This window comes from Acanthaster planci, linkage group LG01 (genome assembly GCF_054643075.1).
Source record: "Acanthaster planci isolate LZ-2023a linkage group LG01, COTS_SCS, whole genome shotgun sequence".
Classification (NCBI taxonomy): domain Eukaryota; kingdom Metazoa; phylum Echinodermata; class Asteroidea; order Valvatida; family Acanthasteridae; genus Acanthaster; species Acanthaster planci.
In genome coordinates this window covers 1,704,959-1,732,459 of record NC_141777.1, presented here as the reverse complement: position 1 = coordinate 1,732,459, position 27,501 = coordinate 1,704,959, and the positions used below count along the sequence as shown (strand labels likewise).

General features: G+C 41.5%; 3 protein-coding genes across 5 annotated transcripts in view; 2 read left to right on the top strand and 1 right to left on the bottom strand.

Annotated features, from left to right (window-relative positions):
* The first annotated feature begins 3,164 nt into the window (after positions 1-3,164).
* On the top strand, positions 3,165-10,911 carry LOC110977661 (uncharacterized). 3 transcript variants are annotated; one of them, XM_087133554.1, is made up of 8 exons: positions 3,165-3,803; positions 6,132-6,339; positions 7,205-7,311; positions 7,553-7,590; positions 7,795-7,855; positions 8,272-8,369; positions 8,792-8,912; positions 9,741-10,911. In XM_087133554.1, the coding sequence occupies exons 1-8, from the start codon at positions 3,488-3,490 to the stop codon at positions 9,842-9,844; spliced, it is 1,053 nt and encodes a 350-aa protein (XP_086989680.1). In that variant the 5' UTR covers positions 3,165-3,487; the 3' UTR covers positions 9,845-10,911. The 3 variants fall into 3 exon arrangements, with proteins under 3 accessions (XP_086989680.1, XP_086989684.1, XP_022087651.2); XM_087133558.1 differs by having other exon boundaries at positions 3,166-3,803; positions 6,204-6,339; XM_022231959.2 differs by having other exon boundaries at positions 3,167-3,803; positions 6,165-6,339.
* tbcb (tubulin folding cofactor B) lies at positions 10,262-17,712 on the bottom strand. The gene is made up of 6 exons (XM_022231960.2): positions 17,498-17,712; positions 15,156-15,299; positions 14,584-14,683; positions 13,145-13,348; positions 11,947-12,019; positions 10,262-11,710 (listed from the first exon to the last, which is right to left on the bottom strand). The coding sequence occupies exons 1-6, from the start codon at positions 17,615-17,617 to the stop codon at positions 11,590-11,592; spliced, it is 762 nt and encodes a 253-aa protein (XP_022087652.2). The 5' UTR covers positions 17,618-17,712; the 3' UTR covers positions 10,262-11,589.
* Positions 17,713-17,788: 76 nt separating this feature from the next.
* The window catches only part of LOC110977639 (uncharacterized), a 66,741-nt gene continuing 57,028 nt past the window's right edge, over positions 17,789-27,501 (top strand). Inside the window, exons 1-6 of the mRNA XM_087133548.1 lie at positions 17,789-19,446; positions 20,668-20,747; positions 22,704-22,838; positions 23,975-24,118; positions 25,685-25,918; positions 26,224-26,367. Coding sequence (XP_086989674.1) covers positions 20,687-20,747; positions 22,704-22,838; positions 23,975-24,118; positions 25,685-25,918; positions 26,224-26,367 — 718 coding nt within the window. The 5' untranslated portion in view covers positions 17,789-19,446; positions 20,668-20,686. The remainder of the gene's footprint in view (positions 19,447-20,667; positions 20,748-22,703; positions 22,839-23,974; positions 24,119-25,684; positions 25,919-26,223; positions 26,368-27,501) is intronic.

Below are 27,501 nucleotides of genomic sequence, written 5' to 3'. Positions count from 1 at the left end.
ACCGACGCCTGCATTTACGCCAAGAGACAGGGATATGATGCCCCGCGTGCATGCCAGAGCATTGAAGAACTTGGACACAGGAGTTGCGACTCACGCACTTCAAAGTGTTCAAACAAAGCACAAAATGTTGTAAACAACCGGGCTATTTATTCTTAAAATAACTCCAGAAGAAAGAGCTCATTAAAGGCAATGACTGCACAAAAAGCCACTAGTTCTTCATCCCACCTACTCGTAAAGCCTGGCTGGTGGGCTCATTCCCAGACCACCACAGCAAGATCTTCGAGTCACCGACCCTGGGTATCTCAAAGTCCTGAGCGGAAGGTGCCGAATTTATAAAAAAAAACTGCCCTGTCCGAGCCATACGTGTTCTGTACGTGTATTTTTTTAAAACTTGTACACAGTTTTCTTTATAGGCCCACATCAAGATTTATCTGCACCTTCTTGCTTCTTGCGGGCGCCATGTGCGAGTTTCCTCCTATGGAGGTTTCTGAATAGCACAGGCAGATAGTGATGAATTCGGGAATGCGAGAACCTGACTGAAATTAAGCCCAACTCACAATGTCACTACGATTTTGGTCTGAATGATCCCGATTCACTTGTCTATGATATAATCGCTCTCTCCTCTCTGACCGAACCGAAAACGAGTTCAGTTGGCGCACGTCATCTTGGTTCCCACCATGTCTTGCGTGCGCAACCTAACCCCTGGTACATTGTATAAATTTAGTTTTGTTTGTCTGAGCGGCTGAAATACCGAAAGGTGAACACCACCTTTGGATGGAATGCTGTGGTGTTGGCTCATTCCACTCCCTTGTGCTTGATTCAATGAAGCTATTTCCATCGTTGTGATTCCAAGCGTATACTAATTATGAGGGGTGCACATTGCCGGGCCTTTCACTTTCATACCTACGCTTCACGTCGAGTATCGACCACACGTTCTAGCTCTTCTGTGTGCGCGTTAAGTAAGCAATGTCGTCAGACGAACCTCAAACAGGCACATTGAACGCCGAGGTTTGGTTTCGAAAATTTTAAGACTATTTTGATACGAAGTTTGAATCAATTTTCGCTGCAAATCATTCCAAAGACGATTCGGCATTGAAAGAACTTAAAAACAAGCTTGAAGCGCAGGAGCTCTCCAGACCTGGCAATATTGCTCAATTTGCTTTCTTTGGGCAAATAGAAGTTGTTTTAGATAGAATCAAGCTCACCTTATTTCAAAAGGCCGATGTACAAAAGGCAATTGACTATATACAGGAAGCTGAAGAGGGGGTAGCGGAAAGGAAAAAGCAAATAAAAATGGCAAACGCCAGCAAAGCCGGTTGGTTGACGATTCAGCGGTTGGAGAAAGGAGGGAAAACGAACCAGAACGCCGACGAGCAAAAGAAGGTTCAAATCGCAGAGGAGGCTGCCTTGAAGGAACTCGGAAGTCGTAAACGTTAAAAACGATCGTTCTCTCATCAACTACAAAATGATTCATGCAGCAAGGTTGGCGCTGATCGTAGTCTTTTTCGAGGTGACTGTCAGTTTCTTTTCTTTGTCTTATTTGCAGAGGGCACCTGAAACATGGCCACACTCCCACGTTTTAATAAATTCTGAGATCAAAATTGATTGTGTTTGTTCTTTGATTTATTGAGGTTGTCTCAAAAGAATGAAACTGCTTTTCATGCAGATAAGCGTAGCGAAGGAGCATGAAATTTAAATGTCCTACAATTTGGGATGTTTAAATTAGGACATTAGTCAGTGTGTCAACGTGCAACGCAGATTTACACGTGCGTGGCGTGGAGAAGACTGAATATGTGGGCGTGAGCGTGCCGCTTTTGAAATACACGTGCGATTGACTTTACGTCAGAGTTGTAACCAAAGATTATATAGCGCCGCTTAGCGGCGCAAGATGGGTATTTCGGCCATAAAGGTGTTATCACATTAGGCGCCATTCGAGTGTGAACGTTCATGTGTGTGCGTGCCTGTCGTGGCGCCTGCCTGCGCATTAACATGCACTGCGCAGTCGTAGTCCAACCAGAATGGCGCCCAATGTGATAACAACGTTTTACGCGTATTCATGGTGAAGTTCCCCATCTTGCGCCGCTACGTAACAAGTAACGAGTCACTGATTTTTGTGACTCAAGTCGAGTCAAGTCATTTCACAGCAGAGAGTCGAGTCGAGTCATCACACCAAGAAGTCGAGTCGAGTCAATTATTTTGCCCGATTCAATTTCAGTCACAAACATTTGGACACATAATAGATAAACATCAAGAGACAGAAATTTGTTTGCTGTTTTGAATTTATTAATGAGGAGCATAGCACAACATTTGCTAAGTGTGAAAAAACTGCACTCAATAAAATCACTCTGCAGGTTTCAGTAGTTGCTTATCCCAAGAGAAAGCCCTGGAGATTTGCCTCACCAGGTGTCAATTTCATAGAGACACAAAAGCAAACATTTGCTTAAGTGCAAAAAACCGTTGCTCAGTAAATAAGGTCATCGACCCAAGCTCTCCGTATTTGTCTTGCTAACCAAATTGTACAACTAAATACCATTCACAGCCAACATACATCAGATAGAGTTTAGGCCAGCAACATTATTTTATTGAGTAACGGTTTTTAACACTTGGGCAAACTTTATGCTTAAGCAGCTCCATAAAATTGGCCCTTGGTTGCAATAGCCACCGTACAATGTTCAAACCATGCATCCATGCAAACATATGCTGATGTATGTATGTACATGTGTACAATGCAGAGTTGTAACGAGTCACTGATTTTTGTGACTCGAGTCGAGTCATTTTACGGCAGAGAGTCGAGTCACCCAAAAATGCGACTCGAGTCGGACTCGAGTCGAGCCATTGTCTCGAGTCATTACAACTCTGCCTTACGTTGATGTATATTCAACCTGAATAGTCAGTCAGCGTCGTTTTGTATTCAACACGACCAGGGTTAGTGAGGGAACGCGCACGCAGCTCATGGAGTCGAGGTTGAGCGCGCGTTATTCGAAGCAACCCAGGGGAAACAACCCTAAAAGATGTTGGCAGCGCGTGCAGACGTACTTGCCTTGGGTGCGCACGCATCGCTGGTGATAAATGGAGATCAATGGTCTATGTCCAGTACATGTTTTTTTTTTATTCTATGGCAAGACAGCGTTGGAACCGATCGACGCGGCCTACCTGGTGACATTTTACAACGTACAAGAATATGAATAATGTCTGGGGTAAAGTGAAAGCTATCGATACACTTAATGATGTTCCTGACCTTGTAAATAGGTTGTTAAAGTGAGCGCTGTCGTGATTTATAGTTCTCAGACACAAGCCCACAAAACTGTGCCAGGCAGGGCAAAGTCGACTTACATATATCTCAACTTCAGCCCCCTGTATACAAAATAATAGTAGGCCTGATCCCGGTTTGCCAAGTCACATTGATTGTTCATAAATTATAATGAAAATGTGTGGGTAGAAAGAGACATCCTACTGCTGAAGACGGCCGTTTTTAGTCTCGATTGGTATGGATTTGGCCAAAGGTGTCACCGAAGAAAGCCCTGGAGTCGAGGACATCACCAAATCACCGACCCCAAGATCCCTTTGCACAGGCATAGTGTCCACTGATGATGCCAACTCACCCGTCGAATCCCCAGCAAGAGCATCACAACAACAGGAGCTTCGTTCCAATGCACCGCAACAAGCTTTCGAACCAAAAGGAGCGAGTATCTCGAAATCATCGAGATCCAGAGAAAGTGGCATGGAAGATACCAACACTCTGACCAGGCGTGAGAAAGCTCAGCCCAAACTCATCCAAGTGCAGGAACAATTCCAGCAGGCAGGTAGGGCTGTTGACCGTACGTGTCCTGCATTGTTTATAAATAATACATTAAAATGCCGGATATTGTGCTTTCTAATCCTTATTTGGATTATTTATTCACCTAAAATTCGTCCTTTGCTGAAAACTGTGCACACAAGGTGCGAAACTGTTACGTCTGTGATAAACTGAGTTAGTCTTTTCCGTGAAAATGGGAAAAAAAAAGGGAAAAAAAAACTTCGGTGGGGTGAATTTGCTCTTCATGTGTAAAACAATCCCTTGTCCCTTTGTAAAACTAAAAATGCCATTCAGATGATTTTTGACTGACAGAGATCACCGCGATTCGGCTGATTCAGCATATTTTGATAAAATAATTCCACAAAATGTCGGGATCAGATATCAATATTGAAATGGGCAAAATCAAAATTTCAAAAATTAAAGTGATTTTAGGCTAAATGCGTCTTTTGTGAAAAAAAGTTTGCCCACAGAAGACTTTCTTTTAAGCCCCCCCCCCAAAAAAAAGTCCAAAGGCTGGTCCGGGAGCATGTCGCCGTATAGATCTGTGCTTCGGCAAACTAATAAAAAACAATTTTTTATTCATTAAAGAAACAATCTCCAAAAGCTAACGAAACTGCTGGACCAACTAGATTCCTGCCTCTGTGTAATTCAAATGTGTTTTCGGTAGTGAGGTACGAACAAATAAGAGATTGTGTCGTATCCCCGGCTTCACCATGATGTACTACAGTTGGAAACCCTTGTTCAATAATAATGAAAGATTTTGCATGCCTAATTTCGGACCAGGAGGGAAGAAAGTTTGTCTCTTATCCAGCGGCGTATCCAGCTTTTGGTGTGTGTGAGTTTGTTTCTGCATTCAATTGGGGACCTTGAACAATGGAGGACAATAAGGTCCCCGATTGACAGAGGGTTCCCGATTGACAACTGTGTACAAAACATATGGGTGGTCTTCTAAAAAAGTTGAAGTACAAACAAAAGAGGAACAATAGGGGGTCCCCAGTTGCAGGCAAATACACACTGGTGTGTGTGTGTGTGGGGGGGGGGATTCAAAAGAGAATGCGGCTTCGGGTTCATTCGACATGATGCTGGGGAGAAAAAAAATCGAAAGCCTTACTTGCGGTCCCGAAATTCTTCTTTTTATTTCATGGTGATGTTTTCTTAGGGCTAATGTTTGATCAATGAATATTCCGATTACTTTATGAAGTATTATTTGCTTTAAAAAAATCCGGGGGGCGGAGTTTTTCCCCTTCCCTTCGCTGGATACGCCACTGCTCTTATCTGAAAGTCGTAAAACGCTTTGAATGTTATAGTCCGGAAGCAGACTATTCGGATCGGGCATTCTTTCACAGCACGTTTTCATTCGGTTGTCAATGTTGCGATGCTGTGCCCACTGCGGTATTTTTCGCTGTCAGAAGAGGGCGTCAAACGAAAAGTTTTTCCAGCCTGGATTGTCAAGATTCAAAGAGCGAAGTTCATGTACTGAAAATTTATTTACTTGAATCAAAGTCTTCAGTGACTGTGAAAATTTAAGGCGACGTGGCCTCAAGTTGTTGGAATGAACTTGAAGGGTGATTGTGCGTTTAACTCAAACGGCCTCGCCTTTGCTTTCGGTTAAGAGATTCCTTCCTCCGTGTACGGGTCACTCTTGGATCTGTGATTCTAACACAGAGTTTTTCGTAATGATAGAGCTCACCAGTGGTTCTTTAGTCTTCATTTTCGTGTCACCTTTTCTCTCCTGTTTTTGTTTACCCCAAATCTACCTTTAAAAATCCGAATCCTGATATTTGATATCACTAAGACTTGCAATCAAATAACCTCAAAATAGAGTTTGCTCTCTTTCCATTAATTGTACACGGGAATTGGACCCAAATGCCGTGAACTATGCACAGCTCTTTCCCCCTCAGAATTTTCTGAGACTAATAAAAGCTGGCCTCATCACAATAGCACTTTCAAATATTAAACGTTACTCCCAATGTGTAATAATTGTCTCAAGTGTATAATGGCATCCATGTATAAAACATAGTCCCTATGTCACTTCTGGAGCCAGCTCCTGACCAGAAGCTGGAGACCTTTTTGGCGTAATGAAAAGGTAGGCATATATATAATACAAGTATCTTATGCGATACAGTACCGTATCACTGCCATCAATGACTATCACAGAGGTGACGGGGGCATCCTCCACAGTGCCCTTTGGTTCCAAATCCCACCAAAAAGTCGAGTAAGTCCGTATATTGTGAATCCTTTTGAAAATGGTGTAACCAAGCAAAAATAATAAGAAGTAGAACAATTTTTAAACAAATCAATAATTCAATTCTGTTACATAATGCTACAACTTCAGGTATTTTACAGATTTGTTCATCTAAACTGATAGGATTAACCAAGTATGACGCGAGCAAGATATCTCTCGTAGCCGAACTGAAGCAGACGGACTCGTTCGGAAAGCCCTTGTCTGCCATTCCATCTTCCGCCAAGGGCCGGTACCAGTCTATTGCTGCAAAGGATGAAAGCTTGATGCCTATTGGCAGAGAGGATGATAACGACCCAAGGTATTAACTTCAACAGAAGAACGACAATAGACATACAGTTTGTAGATATAATCCGCAGAAATATTTGCAAATTGTCCGAAAAGGGTGGTTTGGCGCCAGACACCACTGACTGTCCACATTGACTTGCTTCAAAACGAGAGGTGCAGAGTAAGGAAGCAACATGCAACGGGATGATTATCAAGAACAAAATCTCAGCTGATAAAAGCAAAGCAGGATAATAAATAACCAGGACAGTGAATAAAACTTATAAAAGCCTTGAATATTGTGCAGGTATTAAGAGAATGTTCCCGAATCAACTCTTACCAGCGCCAAAACCAGTAACTGTAGACCTATCATTTAACGTGAACATAAACATGGGTTTGCGAGGAGAAAACAAAAAGCTGACTATACGCATGTGACTGTTCTTACACATAGGCGAATGCAAGTTTTCCATATTCACATGCATCATTGTGAAACTTGCTTTAATAATATCACGTCAACTATACAACAACGTCCGTGATCATTCTGCACCACACGCAGAGTTCTCCAAAATAGCAAGGCCCCGAAGCTGCGTACAGCGGGGTGTCGTAACTTCTTCAATGAATCCGCCGCTCACTGCACATGCGCACAACCAATTAAGGTTCATCCGCAGCCATGATGAATGAATTAAATTATTTCATTTTCAAAGATGCAGTGACTCCACACACTTGCTCTTATTAGTCTGTAGTATTCACCATCGGCTTCTCCAAAAAATGTTTCCCCAAACTGCGGATTAGGTCACGCCAGTTGCAGGTTTCCAAACAATTTAGAACAATTAAGCAAGGCGTTCCAATTTCCAAATAAAACATGATTTTTTACATTAAATTTCTATTTTATCTTTGTCCAGTATCATTATTGACCAAGACTCTGCAGGTACCAGCGATTCCAAAACCAACCACCAGACGTCTCCATTGCAAGAACATCAGGACAAGGGAAAGGATTCCACTATGGGAGGTAACTCCTAGGTGTAAAAACTGTCAGAGCACTGTTGATGTTGTGGCGATCCTTTCAAGCCCCAAGACCCCAGTCTGAATTCAGTGAACCGCAGTAACAGCATTTCATTGTCACTATAGTAATCCTCTTATTGGCGTGAATGGTCTCTCCATTACATAACTGCAACTCAGCTCTAAAAGCCACCTACTTGTTTCAAGTAAATAATTAATTTCCTAAGGTGCATTTTCTTAAATTCCCTCAGCACAATCCAAGGAAAGACAGCACGGATTTAAAGACAAGGTATGCATGTTGCGCTTATTCTTGATCAAAGAATACTAGTTCTCCCCATGCGAAAGTGCAAATCTCTATCATTGTTCTGTGAGACACTACCACTATATTTTTCATTTACTGGAATATGCCATAATTGGTCCGATCAATCTGGAAACTTTGAGATACCGGGCTCGTATAATTCCATGCGGCAAAGCTCTTTCTTGTTTCCTTCAGGCCCCTACAGCAGCAGCGTCAACTGATACAAGTGTTGCAGCTGAAGGCGGTGTTAAACGAGGTAATGCTCTTGTAACGATCCAAGACAAAAAGAACTGTACCCTAGGTTCTATTTAAAATAAAGGTTTTGCGTTCCGTAAGCTTTTTCGCCGTGGTCTAATTAGTTTAGCCGTATAAAATGCAGCCGAGTTGAGACAACATAACCGTCTCGTGTCTGGAAAACGGGATGTGTTCTGCAAGAGACTTCCCCCCCCACCCGAACTCCAATATTATAAAAAGGTCTTATGCTTAAAACCTGTGACCCAACAGAACAAACATTGAAAAAAAAGGGAGAAAACTGTCAAAAAAATGATACAGTTTCTCCTGGAGGAAAACTTCTAATCAGTCACTTGCTAAATTATTAAGAGATGAACGAAAACAAATCATCTATTCCAACGATGATACTAAAGTATTGACACCTTTGTATGTATCGAGTAGACTCCTTGGTTGCAACAGCAACCGTGGTCACCAACCTTATGAAGTGGCAGATGAAATCTAAGATGAAAGCTGGAGCCAAGTTACAGTCGATGGAGAAGGTACGTAGTCTCTTTAAAAGCAGTAATTATAGTAACTTGTACGAAAAGAACTTATTATTCAACAACTCTTTACACCAATAGAAATACAGTTGCATTATTGTAGAGTGGTCACACAGTAAAACACAGTTGTTTCATGCCTGTTTCACTCGAAATATTATTTTTTTGAAACAACAACTTTCCCCCCACATGCGTCATTTTGATTGAAGAGGTCTTTCACATATTTTGTTCTATAGTTTTGATGATTCATGCATGTTGCGTCACGGTACCACAAATAACTGATGGAATCAAAACGTTGTACTGGCGTCAAATCAACACGACCCAAAGTAACCTAGCAACAAAAATCTTTCCCAAGAAGGCAGTCCCAGTCTGGCTCAACTTCACACGTTTACGCGTCAATTATTTCAACATCGTTCATCTCTCAGTATAAAGGGCATCTGGAGGTGATTCAGAGACGAAGTCGTCAGGAACAAGTGGAGCTACCTTTTCCAATCAGACTGTGTATCCGAAAGGAAGTCTTGCCCATCATACATAACATCGTCAGAGGTAAAGAACAGGTGTACAAAAAAAAAAAATTGCACGTGTTAAGGTATATGAGACCTGAGCTGGCAACAGAGGGCACCGTTTTACTAGCTTCCTCTGGTCGGAACTGCACTTCGCTGGTTCATGAACGAATGTAAGATGCACGCGTTACGGTCGAGGCGCTACCAACAAAATATACACTCTCGACCAACATAGCTCTTTTCAACTGATGAGGGGGTGCTTCTGCTCAAGACAAACCCAAAATACGGATGGCATGTATGGTACATGTACATTGGTTTGTAAATGCACGCGTGCTTCTTAGGAAGTGTCATCCGCAAGACTGAAGTTGAGAGATATCACCGACAATGTTCTTGGGCGTGACAAGTCTAAGGTGACATCAATCACACAATTATAAGTGATCGACGAACACTTCAGACACTTAGGTAATCGTGTATATAGCTACCAGTCTTTGCGCGTATACGGTGCAAACTGAGTCGTCCATTTCCAAGCTGTCCAAAGTTGATCACTTTCAAATGTGGAGCTGGAAAAACTGAAGCACAAACTGCAGCAGAATATCCATTCTCGCTGTACGCTGATTGGACGTTACTCCAACGATACTCTGGCCTCTAAAACATGTACATGTACTACATGTATTAAGATTTCCTGAGAACAGCCATGGAGGTAAAACCAAGGAAGTCTATTACCTGTATGTGGGATATTAGCTCCCAAAACCTCCACAAATCAGTGATTGATACACTCCTGACACCCTGTATCAAGTACTGCGTGATTAATATTACCATCGCCAGGACACAGTGTCTTGATGTGTTTCCAACGATGCTCCTCTCTCAACAGAGTACAGATTGGCTCTGGGTCACGACCACAAGCTAACACGGGAAGCACTGGCCAAAGAGAGGGAGCTGGCCTCAAAGCTTACGGGCGATGAAATTTGCCTGTGACATTGACGAGTTGACCAAGCAAATTGGCACAATTTAGGCATCCACGCTCCGTACATGTACAACGAACAGACGTTTTGTTGGGACTGGCATTAGTGTGCTGGTATGGATATGCCATTTTCTTCTGTCAAATTTATAACCCTAACACTCCTCAGTCCTCCAACAGGTGAAGGATTGAGGAGGGTTAGGGTTAATGATAGCAATTACATTAAGAACAGATAAATTGTACGAGTATACAGTAGACGAAAATCCATAAGCAGTTTTATTTTGCACTATTTCTCTTCTTCTTCTCACAAGCTTTTTCACCATGAATGCACAATTGAGTTTTTCATTTTTCCACCTAGACCGGCGCCTCTGAATTCTTTGCAGATATAGTGCGCCTTATAAATGCTTTATTATTATTATTATTATTATTTGTTGAGTTACTGGGAATTTCTACTTCGACACAAAGTGATCTGGCTGCTTGCGTTTTGAACTGTCAAATAAACCAAGGTAAAGCAACCAGGTTTATTCTTTACACACAGAAAAAGAGGTTGAACATAGAAACTATACTCAAGCCGGAGTGGCATTTTTTCAGATCGAAAGCTCTTCTTATTGTTACTTCATGACGCACTGTGCCATGATCACTCATCACTTAGGATTATGACTTCAAACTAACGTCCACTAATCAAGGATACTGACAACTTGCACGGCCGTCAACGAAAGCTGCCATGGCTTGGTTAACCAAGGGCCAGTACAAGTATCCCATGTTTGGTGGCAGGTACAAATCCCACGGACTCGATTTCTTGATGTCAACCTACATGTGACAGTTCAATGTGACCAAATCAACACTGCCGACAAGAGAGTTCCCCAACGTCACGATCCACTTAGCGTTTCTGTTTTCCTTTCCACTGGTAAACCATTGTCTGTTGAGTTTCCTTCCACTTTAAGTTATAAAAATTTACATACAGGCACAAATACCATAGACAAAGATATTAAATAAGACGAAAATTATAATTTTTCTGTTAAGTGCATAAAACATATGACAGGTTAAAAATAAAGTTTAAACAAGTGGAAAGAATACATTGAAATCTTTAGACTTTGGTAACTTATCATGTTTATCCCAACGCTGATTCAAATCCCAAACCCAGCCAGGATGAGCTCAATTACGTATGACTGGTGCAAAGAGCATAAGATTAACTCTAGAGATATTTTGCAACGCCTAACCCAGTGTAAGATTCTCAGCTGCCAATTTTGGTGCTAATTGAAGGAGAAATGTGCTGAAGATATTGCTCGGCATATTGTCGCTTAGCATTGCCTAGTGCACAATTCTCTTGTTTTCTTTGCAGGCAATGAATGGTTCAAAAAAATGAGGGTTTTTAAAACTTTTTGGGGGAGGCAGCAGTGAAAATATAAACAGAAATAAATGTGCTTTCTATTCGTTTTAATTTCGCATTTTTGGAAAAAACATTCAGGAACACACAGATTCAGGAAAAAGAATAAGTTCCTGAATTTCAGAAAATCTGAGACTGGTCCACTTGAAAATGCCATCAATTAATAAAAGGAGTCATGCAGTTTAGACCCTTGGCATTCTGTGTTGGAAGAAAACCATGTGCACAGAAGACGGGGCACCAAACAACTGATTATTACATGTACGCCTTAGCTTGCCTCCCACTCGCGGTTGTGCTCACAAATAAGACAAGATTACTGTGTACCTCCGCAGGCTTCAAGGTGCTTCAGTTTCACCTCTTTCAGTTGGTGTTCGGTGTTCACATCTCATCATCGTCCAAGTCCAGATCTTCCTCCGGGAAATCCCCCACTGTCACAAACTGCGGTTTGACAAAGCCACCATATTTGGGCCGACACTCAAAGTACCTCTTGCCTTGGACACTATAGCGGAAATAATATCACTATAAATAGAACAAATCCCCCACAATGAGTTTCTGTTTTTAAGATTTCATCAAAGCCATGTTAACCATTTGAAATGGTACATTTACAACCTCCTCACTTTTACATTTGAAGATAAATTCTTTTACATTGGAATGTAAAATCATTTACATTTGAATACAGAATCTTTTACATTTGAATACACCATAGATGTACATGTACTCAGTGAATCAACTGACCTTCCATCATTCTTCCCTAGTGGTTCATCATACTTAACACCAATCCAGAACCCTGGCTTGAAATCTGTTTTCCCTGCATCCAACAAAAACACTTCATTCTCACATTTATGCAATGTTGAAGACAAACACGAAATAAAATTGGAATTTATTTTATGTGACAATACCAGCAAATTACCCAACACTGCAAACCAAGGGGAAAATGTTGAGATTTTCACACTAAACAATAGTCCTTTTTGAACAAGACCTCATCAATTTTCAGACAAATACAATTTATTCTGTAATTTTTTTGTTAGTAGCTAACCATGAGTTTCTTTTTAATGCTTCTATATGAATTTGAGTTTCTGCATGCCTCACTCAATGCAAACTCATGATTAACAGCATCTGACCTGACGCTGTTTGCAAGTTAGTCAAGCCTCTTTGGAAACCCAATGGGATAATGTATATTGAGTTTTGTCTCGGATTTTGCCTGTCCTGCATCCATTTTGTATTTGACAATTTCACAACCTACACTGACATAAATCCACTGTGATAGGTCATTACTGACATCAAAGTTTGAGTTTGAGTCAAGCTTGAGTGATAATTACATGTGCACTTGTCAACCACGGTTCAATTAGTGCACAGGTTACCGGGGAAAATGGACCAGTGCTTGACGAAAGGCCGTCGCTCAATCTTGCCGCTCACTTATTGCCAATTTCTCTGATTTGCCATTTGCTTAATGAATAGTAACCATTACAGGGTGACACTGCTCATTAGCTAAATCATGAACATGAAGCTATTCAATTTAAGTAGCAAGGATGTCCGCAAACGTGTTCATAAGTGCTTGATGTAGGCCACGTTGAGCATCTGCACCTGATTTCTGTTGGGGCACAACTTGTGCATGTGCCGCATGAACATTAGAAACTGTTTGAAATCAACGCACCTGTTACCTTTATCTTTACGCACTTTATCTTCAATTACCTCTCTCCACCCAGGGATACTATAAATGTACACCTGTGAGGGTGGAGGTCATTTGTGATTGATTAACCTGGTAACATCTGAAATGGTTGCATGAATGGTTGAATACACCCAGGGAGGTGAGATGGCTTATGGGATTTGTCTTTGGGTCCAGTGAGCAGGGATATGCTGTCAAGTGCAACGAGAGACCGGCAGGCACTGGAATGAACTACACAGATACATCATATTATTATCATTAACTCACCAACAAACATGACTGTCCCTCTCTTGACGGGTGGGGCACTGGGCATGTTGACCTCACACCTGGCCCCAACTTCGATTGCTCCCGCTATCCTCTCTTCCTCTGCTTCCTTGGCCTCCTTAAGGGCTGCATGCCTGGAAGCCTCCTCAGGGTCGACTTCCTTGAACTGGCCAATTTTGTGCTTCTTCTTGAAGGCCAGAACGGAATCTAAGAGGCAGGTCCATGCATAATCATCACACAAGTACAAGTCATGCAAATGAATAACCATGAAATCTTTTCAATTCAAGTGAGGCACAACCGTGAGGTTGCCACAGAATGGTCATTTTTTATACAGCATTGTGGGAAATGGTTGACAAATGCTATTAGTTAGCTGACCGCCAGAGCTTAGAGTATACCCAATTTTGGGGGGTCCGGGAAGAAGATTCTTGATTCAAGAGAGCAGATTTACCTAATTCTTTCTTCTCTCTTTGGTATGGAATGTCCGAATCTATAAAAATTCCCCCAAGTTGTTTACTGACATACATGTATATGTCTATGCTAATTGCTGAAATGCAAATTGTAACAAAACAGCCATGCTTTTACCACCACCAACTTGAAAAAATGGCTGAAGCAACCTCTTGGTGGCCCACTGTATGTGAATCACCCCATACAAAAACTATTTTTATGACTGAATGAAAAACCTGGACTAACAATGAATTTGATGTTGATAAAAAGTATGTTCGCCTCTTTCCAGACGGAGCTGATGTTGAAAATGTCAACTGTCTCCTCAATGCCAGAATTTTAGTATTCAGGCAATTCAGTCAGAAGTTCTTAGCTGCAAACCCCTCAACAAGTCCCTCCATTAACCCTATCAGCCCAAGGGTTACTGGACCTAACCTTCCCCGATCACACAAACTTAAACACCAATATGGGACTTTGTGCACAGAGGCTGTTGGGCTTTGTTTTTCTGAGGTATGCCAAACCCAATGCAAAAGCCAGCTGTCTGGGAATACCAGACCTATCCCCACAGAATTGAACACTTTACTACTGTTTAATTCTGTGTGGTAGGGGTAGGTTAAGGTTAAAGAAAAGTCACAAAAAGCAAGGTGAACAATGATAAAGGAATGCTTCTCTTCATTCATCTGAACAGCTCACGATGTGACGTGCAACTAGATGGCTTGTGCGAGACTTGTGATGGATTTGAAATGGACCCAACTATGAATGCCAATGCACAACAACTTCTGAACAGAGACACAACCAGTGTAAAAAAGGCTCGAATTCCTTTCAGCAAGGACACATGCCACACCACTGCACAAGGACAGATGTAAAGAAGATCCCACAAGAAGATTTCGATCTCACCTAAACAAAAGCAATCATTAATACAATGGTAAATTTTATGTTCCCACTCACGGAAGTTACTCAATCAAGTCAATGCTCCTGTTTTTCTCGCCCATTGCACTAACCAGTTCTTTTGGCGTAATCTTCATCTGTGATCTCATACTTTTCAACTTTGGAGAGATCTTCAAATTCCCCTCGTAACCTGTTTGGATCGCTGTCTTGCACCTAACATGGAAATGGTGAAAGTTAAGTAACATAAGTGTACATGTACACTGTTGTGCTTTGAAGGCATTTAGTTCTCAAGATTTTGTTACTTCTTTATTCCCATCTGTAGCAGTGGTTTTCGGCTACGTTGGGTTTGACTAGGCTGAGCTTAGCAAGGTTAGGAAGGATAGAATTGGCCTGTTTGCTGCTAAATGCTAAAGGCTTTGTTTAGGTGAGCCTAGGTTTACATTTCTTTTTTGTGTGTTCATTTAATCTGGCCTGACAGAACCAAGGATTATCCAATTCTCACCTTCATGCAAAGAGGGATACATGGACAAAATGGGTCAGATTTGTGTCAGGCTGGGTTAAGTTGTAATGGAAAGAATTCAGAGGAGATTTTGACTGGATTTCTTTTTCGGGGGGAGGGGGGAGGGGGGGCTCGGTTGGATTTTACAAGTGAACTTGTAATTGTCCAGTAATTTTAACTACTTACATGGATCCTCATGCCGTCTTCCACGGGATAGAAACCTAACATTTTGTCATTGTCGTTCATAACCACCACTAGCTGACCCTCTTTGTTGAAGAGTTGGAGTTCCATGGCTGAGGACGCTGAGCCAGTCACCAGCTCCAACTTGCTCTGGGGTTACATGCCAGACAAAGGAACAAGCCACAAGATCATTAGACATTCATGGACAAAGTCAGCTGAGAGCATGATTGGGGAACTGGTCAAGTGCTTTCTGTACAATACAATATCACTTGAAAGAGTCTGGTCCAAGTATCTTGCAAAATCTCACCATCACTCGCAGGATGCCCGATAGTGTTACAAAAAACAGGTACCCAGTGTTCTCCACAGGCTGTTTCAGCAGGGAGGACCACCCTGCCAAAATTTTGGGCCGCCCCGCTAAAATTTTGCCGCCCTGCTAAAATTTGTGCTTCCCCACTATTTTTGAGTAGTGTATTTTTCCCCAAATGTCTACTTTCTCAAGATTTTAATAAAAAAGACGTTTACTGCAGTTTGTGGATTGTGTTAGAGTTTACCGCAGACGCTTATGGTATACTGACAATGGTGATTGCTGGCTGCCTACCGTTATGCATGGTCAACCTCGTGTCCCGAAAAACCATCGCATATGTTTTGTACATGTACACGTACATGTTATTGCGCAGGCGTGTACATGTACATGCAGTGTATGTGACTGATAACCGCGGCTCAACATTGCTTTGCGGAGTGTGCGCGAGCACCAGTGGAAGGACCGTGCTATGCCTGAGCGGCCTCAACGCTCTGCTCTGATGGAGGGGTTGCTTCATTTTTATGACCTGAGCTGGAAATTGTAAAGTTATCTTTGCCTGAACATATTTCCTTTATCCTTTTTTATTCAAGGGCGCATTTTGAGGCTTGTTTTTGCGCTACCTTTTCACAGTCATCTGATCATTGAGAAAACCGCATGCTCTGCTCATCTCAAGCATGTCTCGAGTCACTAACATGAGGTTCTGCTAAAAATGCTCCAGAAATTAAAATAATTTTGTCATCAAATCTTTCGATGAAGAAATTCCTCTTGAAGAATATCATGACCGATATTTCATGTTGTAAATGCAATCAGATTTGGGGCCAAATTAAAGACGAAAGTGGACTGGAAATTGCACCAGAATACACCACAGAGCATCTAGAATCCAAAATTGTCCGGGGCCCTTAAGCAGACCCCCGACCCCACACCGTAAGGGCTTTGCGCTCGTAATTTTGTCTGCTGCCCTGCCAAAATTTTTGGCCGTGGAGAACACTGGGTACCTGGTTAAAGAAAAAAGAATGTATTTACACCTTTGATGCAACTTGACCATGTTGAACTGACATGATTGCTAGTCAGGCTAGTGCTACCGCCATGCTGTGCCGTCAATGACATAACGGTAATACTACACACAGGAAAACACCAAAAAAATAAAACACCACAAAATACCAGAAAACACAGAAATAATGCCGGCAAACAGAGGAAAAATAGGGAAAATGACAGTAAAAAAGGGAAAATACCAGATCTGCAGCATGTGATGTTTTGTACATTCACTGTTTTGTGGGTAGGCTACTCAAATGCTGGGGACGTACGATCAATCAGTTATCACTGGTATTTAGTGGTAAGTAGTATCCAACATTGTAGCGCCCAGTCAGAACTATGGGGTTCATCGGCGACGATGAACCCACACACCGCTCTGGAGCTAGGCATCCATGTAGGGCTGCTATACTTTAATCAGGAATAGTCAGTTTGTCTTACGGATCCATATAGGCCAAGCGCCAATTCTATAGGCCTAGGGCCTACTAGTTTTATAGCTTTGGTATTATCCTGATGTTTTCTGGTTATTTGGAGTGTTTTCCAGGGAAAGGGTTCCAACTTCCATTTACGGACAACACTAAGTTTCCCTTAAAATGTTATAACAGATGTCAGAAAGTTATAACATGTCCTATAAAGTGAAATTTAGCAAAGAAAATTCTCATACGCCCTACTATTGTTTGTGCACAGGGCATCACACTCTGTTGCCCCATGGAGGTCTCCACGGTTGTCCGTAGCTAGGCTTATATGAGTACATGTACATGTAGGCCTAAGCCTACATCGAACTCTTTCGTTTTCTGGACATATAGTTGTTTTTGGTGTTGATTCTTTGGTGGGTGGCAGTTTTTCCTGGTGTTTTCTGTATTTTCCGGTAGATTTTACTGTCCAGGTAGGCCTATTTCTCCCAAGTTTACTGAAATTCTGGTGTTTTCTGGTACGTTTTCCAGCAAGGTGTTTTGTTTACTGTCAGACGGGGTTTTCCGCGGAATTCCGGTAGGGCCTATAGTCAATTTTAACTCACCTTCAGTGCCCCGATAGTTACATCCTTTTGAAATCGCTTCTCCGATGGGAAATTGTTAAGAGTGCTTGTGATTTGTAAATTGACATAGCTTGAGGTAACAACAGAAAACTCTTGGGCCATTTTTCTCGCGAAATGAACACATGAGTCTGTTTCCAGTACAGTAGCGCTCGCACAGTGTCTCTTTCGCGGGTCACATCGCGACACTTGATACTATGCTAGTTTACCATTAGAAATATGTTAACGAAGTAGGGGACCCGACCATTGCGAAGAGGACCAGCAGAGCACAGTCAAAAGGTGGCGCCATTTCAAACAACGGACGGACATACCCACAGACACTGAGTAAATCGAGCCCCATTTTACCCTGTGTAGACAGTGATTAATCCCCATACCCAAAGATGATTAACATGTCTGTTATTTTCCTTTCAATTTTTTGGCGGGTTGACCAATGACTTCTTTGAAAAATTCTCATTCAAGCCCCCCTAAGGAAGGATAGCCAATTTCCTAAACTGGTTGGCTCCGAAATCGATCAGAATGAGAAGCCCTAATTCCAGGCCAGAGGTTTAGTCAAATACCTCCTCAATCCCCCAATTTCATGGCTCTCACAGCTCTCTAATAAAGAATAATTTGGGTGAATAACTTTTATCAATGAGCTCGGCGGACAGTTTGTTTATGTGGGTACACCCAAAAGATATAATTGAAATCATGCGCACCAACTCAACCCGTCTGAGTTTTGCCGCCCGTTTTTCTCCAACGTGCGATCCGTGCGAACTGGCAGGAAGCTATCGTCTGTTACATAGACCATGTGTCAGGGACCACCGGGACCAAAATCGTGACACGATATATGCGTTGGACTTTCGGTTATTGGGTTCTTGCATTCCTGAATAATAGTACCACGAATATCTATCCCGAATAAAAATTCTTGATGGTATCGGCAGAAATTAGCAGCAACGATTCGCTGTTGTAAAGAATAAGATTAAAACCACAAAAAGAGAACCAAACACGAATTGAAAGCTGACTCAGACTGAGTTCAGCTGAATGATTTCAATTTAGTGTAGAATCTAACCAGATTGCAGCGATTTTGTCAAAAATAAATGAATAACTTTAGAATCATCTAGAACTATTCACAACTATGCCTTTTTCATTAGAATTTAATACGAACAAACGTGAAATAAGTATTTAAAAAAATAATTGAAATTTTTCTCAGACCATACCCCATCGACACTCGGTGGGGGCCCTTCTCGTTTTCTAGTAACGATCTTTCACCGATTACCAGGATCAGCTTTAGCTGTATATATGGCCACAAATTACCAATGATTTTTAAGCTGAATCGCAGCAAATGCTATCTTTTGAATAAATCACCTGCCTCAGGATGATTTTGGTAGTTCAGTGAAAGATTTTCTTATATGTATTCGGGATAGACGGGGTTTATTCGTGGCAATATGATACAGGAATGGGCTGGACTATATGGTTGAGCAAGGAGACGTGCATGCAAATGACTGTTTCGGTGACCACCTGCCATTCATGCTTGCTTATAAAGTGAATCCCAGATTCCTGGACACAAAGGAAAGCTTAACTGGTGGTCCGACTTGCTGTCGTGCATCTTGGACCACTGACGCGGAAATGCAGGGCACTGCTATTACCTGAAAAGAATTGCTTGAGGTCAGGAGCAAAGCCCAATTGTGTTATTGATAATCAGCTATAGAATATGACGTAACGCCATGTTGGGCGTTTTCGCTACAGCGTGACTTAGAATCTTTTCAGACGGAAGCGAGCCAGGATCCTTCAGTACTGCTAACGAGACCTGTAAAATCTAAGGGAATGTGTATTTTGTTCTATAAGATGCCCTTTCCACAGGCTTGAAACTTCCACTGGAGCCATCTGTGTCATCCAGTGCTGACGATTATGACGTACCACACTGAGCTGGATTGCAACAAACTTTCATTTTAGAGGTACTGTTTGCCGTACACAATTTTAAGAATAGCAAGGCACGATGAAATCGAGTGCAAACAAAATTTCTTAGGACATCCTTGTGGACTTTGAGGCACATTGGAGGGTTGTAGTTAAAAACTGGCATTTGGCACAATTAAGGATTCATCAAAGGGAGGTGTCGCTAATTTTTATCTGTATCATTACACTCATTAATTTGTGCATATAGGGAGTCAATCAATGTTTGTGCATGGATTCTTTTACTATAGAAACGATGTCTCCCAAATTGTAGCCTACTATAGGTGCTTACCATATTTTGTCTCATTGATATTGTTTTCTTCTATAAACATATAACATAAAAGGCACCAAAATCTGAAGTTGGATATTCTCGACTCACACATGATTTACTTTTACTGGAAACCTAACTTTGTGAAAACCAAGATTTTATTTTGTTGAAAAAGAAATTCAAAGATCTCGCAACATCTCATCCGAACGACACATAAATGACAGGCTAAATAAGACTTCAGACATGCCAACACATTCACCGCAGCGGGATATCAATACACCACGGCAATCACAGAGGGAGTGAAAGTTTAAGAAATGGACGTTGAATGACCTTGCTGCCATTGCTGTAGACTGGACTGATCTTTAATTTCTGGTGATACAGTGTTTCATTCGTTGTCCCATTAGCTCATTACTCATAAGTAGGGGCCGGCCAAAACTAGTCTGCAAAAATGGTCCTTGGGCTTATATGCCCACGGATTGAGAGGCATCTTAATATGGATTAAATTTGTGTATTTTCGGCCCCTGTCGCACATTCTGTTCCTGGGATACAGTAAACTTTATAACAGCTAAGAATAACTCACGAAAAAGCTTAAACAAAATGAAGAGTAGCTCGTGATACCCCCCTCTAAAAAGACAATAAACACTCCCCCTCTCCCGTTAAAGATCAGGCACGAATAGGAATATAATCGTTTATCTAAAAAAAACTGAGAAAGTCAGAATATGCAAATACAAGAATAATGGAAAATGAAAAACATTGGGCAAATAGCATCCAGTTAGACATCAAAAACCAATAAAAATTATAATGAAAGAGAGCTCATCAGAAACATCCAAAATAAAATAAATTGGTTGGGGATACATTATCGGTTGGTTACTACCTTGTCAGTGGTAACAAGCCCCCTTAGTACAGTCAGTTCAGAACCATAGTAATCTCACTTATTGCTCACTTTTCTCTTATCCAGTTCCAGCAAAACGTGGAGAATGTATTCTCTGGGCTGGATTTTCCTGGCTTTTGTCTTAACGGCAGTTGCCACGGGACAAGGTAAGACATTTCACAATTGCAAGATTGTAAAAAATGGGATGAGTGAGGAGATTGGGGCGTTATGTAACTACAGTGCGATAGTGGTGAACATTCGGTACCACTGAATATAGTGTACTTGACAGAACATGCTCATTAAAAAGAATGACATGTGTGTCTTAACTGAGTTGAAACCAAAATGTTTTGCATTTTAGTGTTTCTATATTTTCTCGAAGAGACACGTTCATGTGGATTGTGAAGATCGCGTTTTGAGATAATAGCAAGAGATGTCTCCCCTATTCTAAAACTGCAAAAACTAAGGAAACCTTCAAAGGATTCTTTCAGAAGTTAACCATTGCATGAACCCAATAATTAGAATGAATACAATGGTTACTTAGCCAAAATTAATTTTTTAAAAAAGTGAGTTTCTTTTTCCTACATTCCAACTGTCCCTTCTGTTCCATGTTTTATTCCATACTTCTAGGGAGGGTGCGCGCATGCTTACACGCTCACAGCCATTCATGTATACCAAGATGTGTATCTCTTCGTGAAAACGAAAATCTCAGTTGACCGGGTTGCCTTATTACCGGGCAGTACGTTTTATCACTGGTGTATCCACGTGGGGGGGGGGTGGATACTGAACAAGGCTAACAAAAACTTGCCCCCCAAAACCACACCCCTCAAAGCTGGTGCCCCCATAAGATGCCGGTGCCCCTTTGTGCCCCTCACCAGTAAAATCCTAGCTACGCCACTGCGTGTTATACCATACAGCTACACAATAATAAAAACCTCTCTGTTTTGAACGTATTCGTAGGGGCAGGCATGTTTGAATCCCTTTATTAACGCAAAATGCAGATGTCTGCCCCTAGCATCAATAATGCCAGAATTTTTTTACCTTTGAGAAAGATTCTGCTAGGATCAAAATGTCAGGCCCTGCATATTTTGAGAATTTTTTGACATTAGTAATATTTTGCCCGTGGAAGAATGTCAAAATGGTGAAGTAAAAAAAATGAAAGAAATCAAGATCAAAAACAATGGTATTTTTGGTATTCCCGTCTTTTCGTGAAAACAGTGACATTCTTTCTGTTCACTGCCTGTTCAAGGCTCTGAAAATTAAGTCTGCGACTTATATTCGGCCAGTACAGTGAAAGTCATCATAAATATTCTGGCATGTTTTAAGTATGGAAAGGACGGTGTGTAGATAGCTTTAAGACGAACTGTTGTACATTAATGGGCGTCGATCTCGTTCGGGGGACGGTCTCAAAAGGGGTCAGTTAATGGGCAAAATGAAATGGACCCACGTATGAAGGTGGTAAATTTGGCCCCAAACCGAAACTTTAGAGCAGAACTGATGACTTCTTAAAAACACAGAATTATGTCACATATTGAAAAACACTGCCTAAACCGAAGCAAACTCGGGATGGGCACTTTAGGAAATGATTAGATTGAAAAAAGATGTCAAAATAATTTTTGAGCATTTTTCCCGAGCGGGAAATAGAAAATCGGATTGACGTTCACCAAATATTCACTCTGCCCCAATGATCAAATAAGAGGTAACGGTCGTTTCTTGAACAATTTTGAAACTTTTCAGTATGTGAGGTCAGCACGAACTGGCATTATCTCATTTTAAACCCAGATATCCCCACCCCCTCTCTACGTCTCTCTTTTAACAAATTTTCTTGATCTCACCATCTCTGTGTATTTGTTTTAATTGGGGCCGGGAAAGCCCAAATGCTTCAGGCACACTTTGTGCCATCGAGAAACTATCCGCAGGGAATAGGAAGCAGTATGGGGCAATTACCCCCGTGAGAATTCTTTAGCCCTCTTGCCCCTTGCGAGAGGCTGGCTTGTGGAAACTTCCCCCCCCCCACGGAACGTGAGCCATACTGATCGACTATCGCTCGATTTGATGCTTACTCGTGATTTTGTCTCTTTCGTAATCTTATGCTGATCTTATTTTTTGGAACTTCATTCCAACAGAATTCAATTGCACCTTTGAGGGCAGCAATTTATGTGGTTGGACACAATCAACTATTGATAGCTACGACTTGGTGCTAGACTCTAGGGGAACACCGACTGACAATACAGGTCCAAGATACGATCATACGATCGGTGGTAAGTTAGTAAGCTATGGCTGTGCTCGCCCCCTTTTGTGTTTTTTCGGTGTTCTTATTTTTTTAGGTCATAGCTTCTGGCGACACGTAGCTACACGTGAACAGTTCATTGCATATAAATAATCCACAAAATACCCAATGTATGTTTCCCTTGTATTCCAAAGGACTATTTGAACTTGGCAAAGTCCCTGTCAAGTGGAAATGTGCTGAACTTTCGTTCATTCCTAAAGTTAAAAACCGAACTGTTAGTAATTTCAGGTCAATAACCTTAATTCTGTGAAATCTTGCTTTCATTGTAGAAAGTAACGATCTGTCGCAAATTTTTATGCATATATGCAAAAACACAACACACGCAGTTCTGTACCAAGACGTGTGGCTCTTTTGAGACTTTTCAAGTGATTTGAAGCAGTCTGCACTTTGAAACATTTTGCCTCCACCACCGTCTCAAGATCTGAAGATGTCACTTTATGGATGATTAAAAGGGCCACGTGCAATTTTTTGTCCGACTTACTATTTCTCCGCGGTCAGTCAGTTCTTTGGCTCCCATCGCCCTGCTACTTGCGCGTCGCAGTTTCAAATTGATATCCCGGCGCAGCAACTAGAGTTCATTGCGTCATCGTTTTCAAGTTTAGGCCTCTGCTGGGGGATGCAATGAGATTGAATTTGTAGAATTGCCTCGAACAAAAGAAGATCTTACTTTTCAGTAAAGCTTGGTTTTCAAGACCAAAGAGAACAAAAGAAGAGAAATCTCATATCGGGGCGCGAAGACTACTTGGTAATTCACTCCTACTTTTCCAAATGCCAACTGGAAGCAAGCGAAATTGGATATACCCAGCAAGATATGAGACGGAGGGTGCCCTCTATACATGTTCAATCCTACACCTTAGAATACTGTTACCTAAAACCCCATGTCTGTAAAGAATTCTGATCAAACAATGACCAACACAAAAGGGGGAGGGTGCTCTCCGTCCCGTATCTTGCATCATATGAAATTTGAAGTTATCGTCTTTGTTTTTGTCTGAAGATAGGTAGCTTGAACGCCAGGCTTGGTTTTATTGTGCAGTACTTTCATGGAGTCCCCCTTGCAAGGTGGAGAGGAGCAGATTTAACCTTTGCATATATTGCTTTAAATTGCAGACACTTCAGGAACCTACTTATACCGAGAGGCTTCCGACAGAAACAATGGTCCGGACGCAGTTTTACTGAGTCCAGAAGTGGCTTACATTATGGACCAGGTGTACTGCTTTATGTTCTGGTACAACATGTTTGGAAAAGGCACAGGTGAGTTACGTCATCTGACGTCATGAATATTATTGTATTTCTTTCGAGCTACGGTACATCACGGAGGAATAAGAACATCTGCAACATCAGTTCCTTTGACAAATTTAGGGGGGGACTGAAAACTCATCTGTTCTCTTCACATTAGCTCATGGTTGCTTACGTTCTGGAGTTGTCCTTGTTGTTCGTGGGTCGGCCGCTCGAACGCCGGAAACAAACAATCGGTTAGTTAGGGACAAGCAACATGCAACTACATTATTCGAGAGTTAATATTTGGATGGGCTGAATTCCTTTCTATTTAAACTGGGACATTCATTTCTGTGTTACGGAAAATGATTAATGTTAATTTGCAAAATGATGAGTGACGACTAGCTGACCAGAGAGGGCGTTCTTCCAGCTTTTTTGATATAGGCCTAGCTTGGGGGCCTAACTCAATGGGATTTTCTCAGCTGTGTCATGTTTTACTTTTACACAGTCCTATAATTTCATTCGCCAAACAAACTCCCTTTATGCTCCCAGCCCGATGGAAAATGAGTGCACATTATGATAATGGCGCCGCGCCACTTTCCAGTGAGCATGCTTGAGAGCGGTAGTCACGTGACCGTCGCAGGTCCCCATGGTCCTTTTCCCTAACCAAAGGGGTTTGGTATCCACACAACGCCCTTATTGATCTCCATTATTAATCAATGGGGCCCTAGCAGGGAGGCCCCTGTTGTGGAGGCGGGGCCTGGTCAGAGAGCTAGAGGTAGACTGACAAACCCTATTGGAATTTCCAAGTCAAAAAAACGAATACTGAGCGTGTGCCCGTCAAAATATTGTAGCCGGGTAAATCATGTAATTAGAAATGGAATGTAGGTCTACTGAGACGTGAACTGGTGAATATTTTGCTTGTGTGCCACTGTTTATTTACTAGCTGTATGATTGTTTAACCCTTTTGGGGTTTGTTTTTGAGTTGAAATGTGTTATCAGGCATTTGTCAGATATTCTCTATCATGTCCAACTAGTAGGTCAAGCTCCAGACAATTCTAAGCACTAATAACTGGGACTAACATTAGGCTTAAAAACATGAATATTCCTTCCTTCGTGGCTAGATCGACATTGCACAGCTCCCCCTTGGGAATCCCCCCCGAAAGCGTGGCTACGGTCACTTCCTCCGTTTGTGAAAGATATTTTTTTCAAGCTGATGTGGGGCATGTTGGGTGATGAATTATCCTATAGGATCTTGCAATATGGTAATTCTGAATCCGCACGATGGGAACGGGAAAATATGACTATATTTCTCTGAATGGTGATAGAAATTATTGGTTGTTAATATTGACAGATGTTCTTGGTTTTATTGCAGCACATCAACCCATGTTACCTCCATGTTAGGATGAACCACACAATAATACGACATGGAGGAGGAGGTTGATTTCGTCTAACAAAATAACATTTATAAATGTAACATCAGGCACACTGTTTTACGGATTGATTGAGAATTCAGTGAAACAGATTTCAAGAAAATGTGATGTGTTATAGTTTCTCATTTTGTCAATGTTCTTTTAGCTGATGTACTTTCTTTCTGTTCAGGATCCCTGTCTGTCTATGCGTATCCAACCGATGATGGCCACAATGTTTCATCCAAACAACCCTTGTTTAGCATTTCGGGTCAACAGACCGGCCAGCATGCATGGCTACGCGCTCAAGTCGACGTTTCTAACCAAACATCAAATTTCACAGTGGCTGTGGAGTTGGCAACTATCGGCTTTGCTACGAGCGACATGGCAATTGATGACGTTGAACTTTGGTTGACTGACTGCCCAAGTGAGTGGAATCCATTTTGGAGGGTATTTCATTTCCGACTCTATTAATGAATTCTTGGAGCTCTTTAAGCCTAATCCACAATGAATCCTAATTATCCACTTTCATTCTTTAGTTGGTACGGGGCATGCCATGGCAGCTTAGCTAAATAAAGTAACACAAAGTAGTCATTGTAGTGTTTCCACTAAAAATTGATGGGATATTTAATCAAGAGATGAAAGGGCTAACACGTAACTATCATGATAGATAGATCATACCACTTACTGAAGACATGTCTTAATTTAGGATAGCTTTAATTCCTTGTATAGCGCAAAGCACGTCCTTCAACTGCAGTTTCGATGACGGTCCCTGTGGTTGGACACAGTCCACTGATGATGACTATAACTGGGCGCTGGAACGTGAAAGAACTCGTACAGGTCACACGGGACCAAGATTTGACCACACTATTGGAGGTGAGCTATTAATAAGTGATGTGGTTTGGGACTCATTTAGAAATTTTAAAACTGACTGAAAATTTATTCCTACCGTGTTTTACAGGCATGGTGTATTTAATTTTGACAGGAAAAATAGAGAGTTCTTTTAAATCAAGGAAACATTGAAATATATGTAGTGGTTCCTTGCGTGCCGCAATTATAGTGAAATTTGTCGATAAAAAGGAAGGATTTTGAGTTTCTGTTTTAATCTAATGCCCAAGTAGGTTGGTCTCGTTGCATGAAACACCTCTTGGGGGTAAGGAAGTACATGTACACGCAGGGAAGATCTCTGGAACAAGTGTACGACTGACGTAAAGTACAAACGAAGACAAGTAGGAATTATACAGGCGTTACTCATCCGTGTCAATAACGTCACAAGCTATAATACCATTGCAAAGAGGACATTCTGTCCTTTCTAGAATTATATTTTTCTGTCCCATTATATAAAGAAGTTTTGCCATTACAGTAATGTTTATCGTAGTATACTTTTTATGTGGAAACGCTGTATAATCACAAGTTTAAAAACTTGGTGTCATGTGCCTCACTGTGACACTTTTTCCTTCCTCCATGTTGTTACTTGTGTCACAGGTTTACCTCAAGTATTGTCTGAGGGCCTATGCCGGTTCGATAAAAAGTCGGAAATTTGCTCACAAGGAAAAAAAATCACGCAGATAGCAGGAGTTCAGTTGGTCCTCATTCTGGGCACAAGTATTGTTATTTGCACACCTTATGTGATTCATATACAAGGATATCAAGCAAAAGGGTTACAGAATTCATGTCAACTTTCAATGCGTAATACTCCAGTGAAAAGAGATAAGAAGAACGGGCAAATTTGAACCAGCACACACAAAAGAAACGGCTCCGAAAAAAGAGTCTCAACTGAGAGGAAAAAAAGTGAACAAAGAGATCTGTAACAATTGCTCGCAAACTTGGGAAAGAGTCTGAAAGATTTCGGGTGGGAAAACTATACGGCGAAACTCACTGGAGTATGTACACAAGGAACAAAAAAAATATCAAATACAGTCATGTGTGGTTTACAAGGTATAATAAATTATACAATGTCAAACAAAGGGAAGGGCTTAGCTGGTTCTTCTTTCCAGGACTTGATCTTGC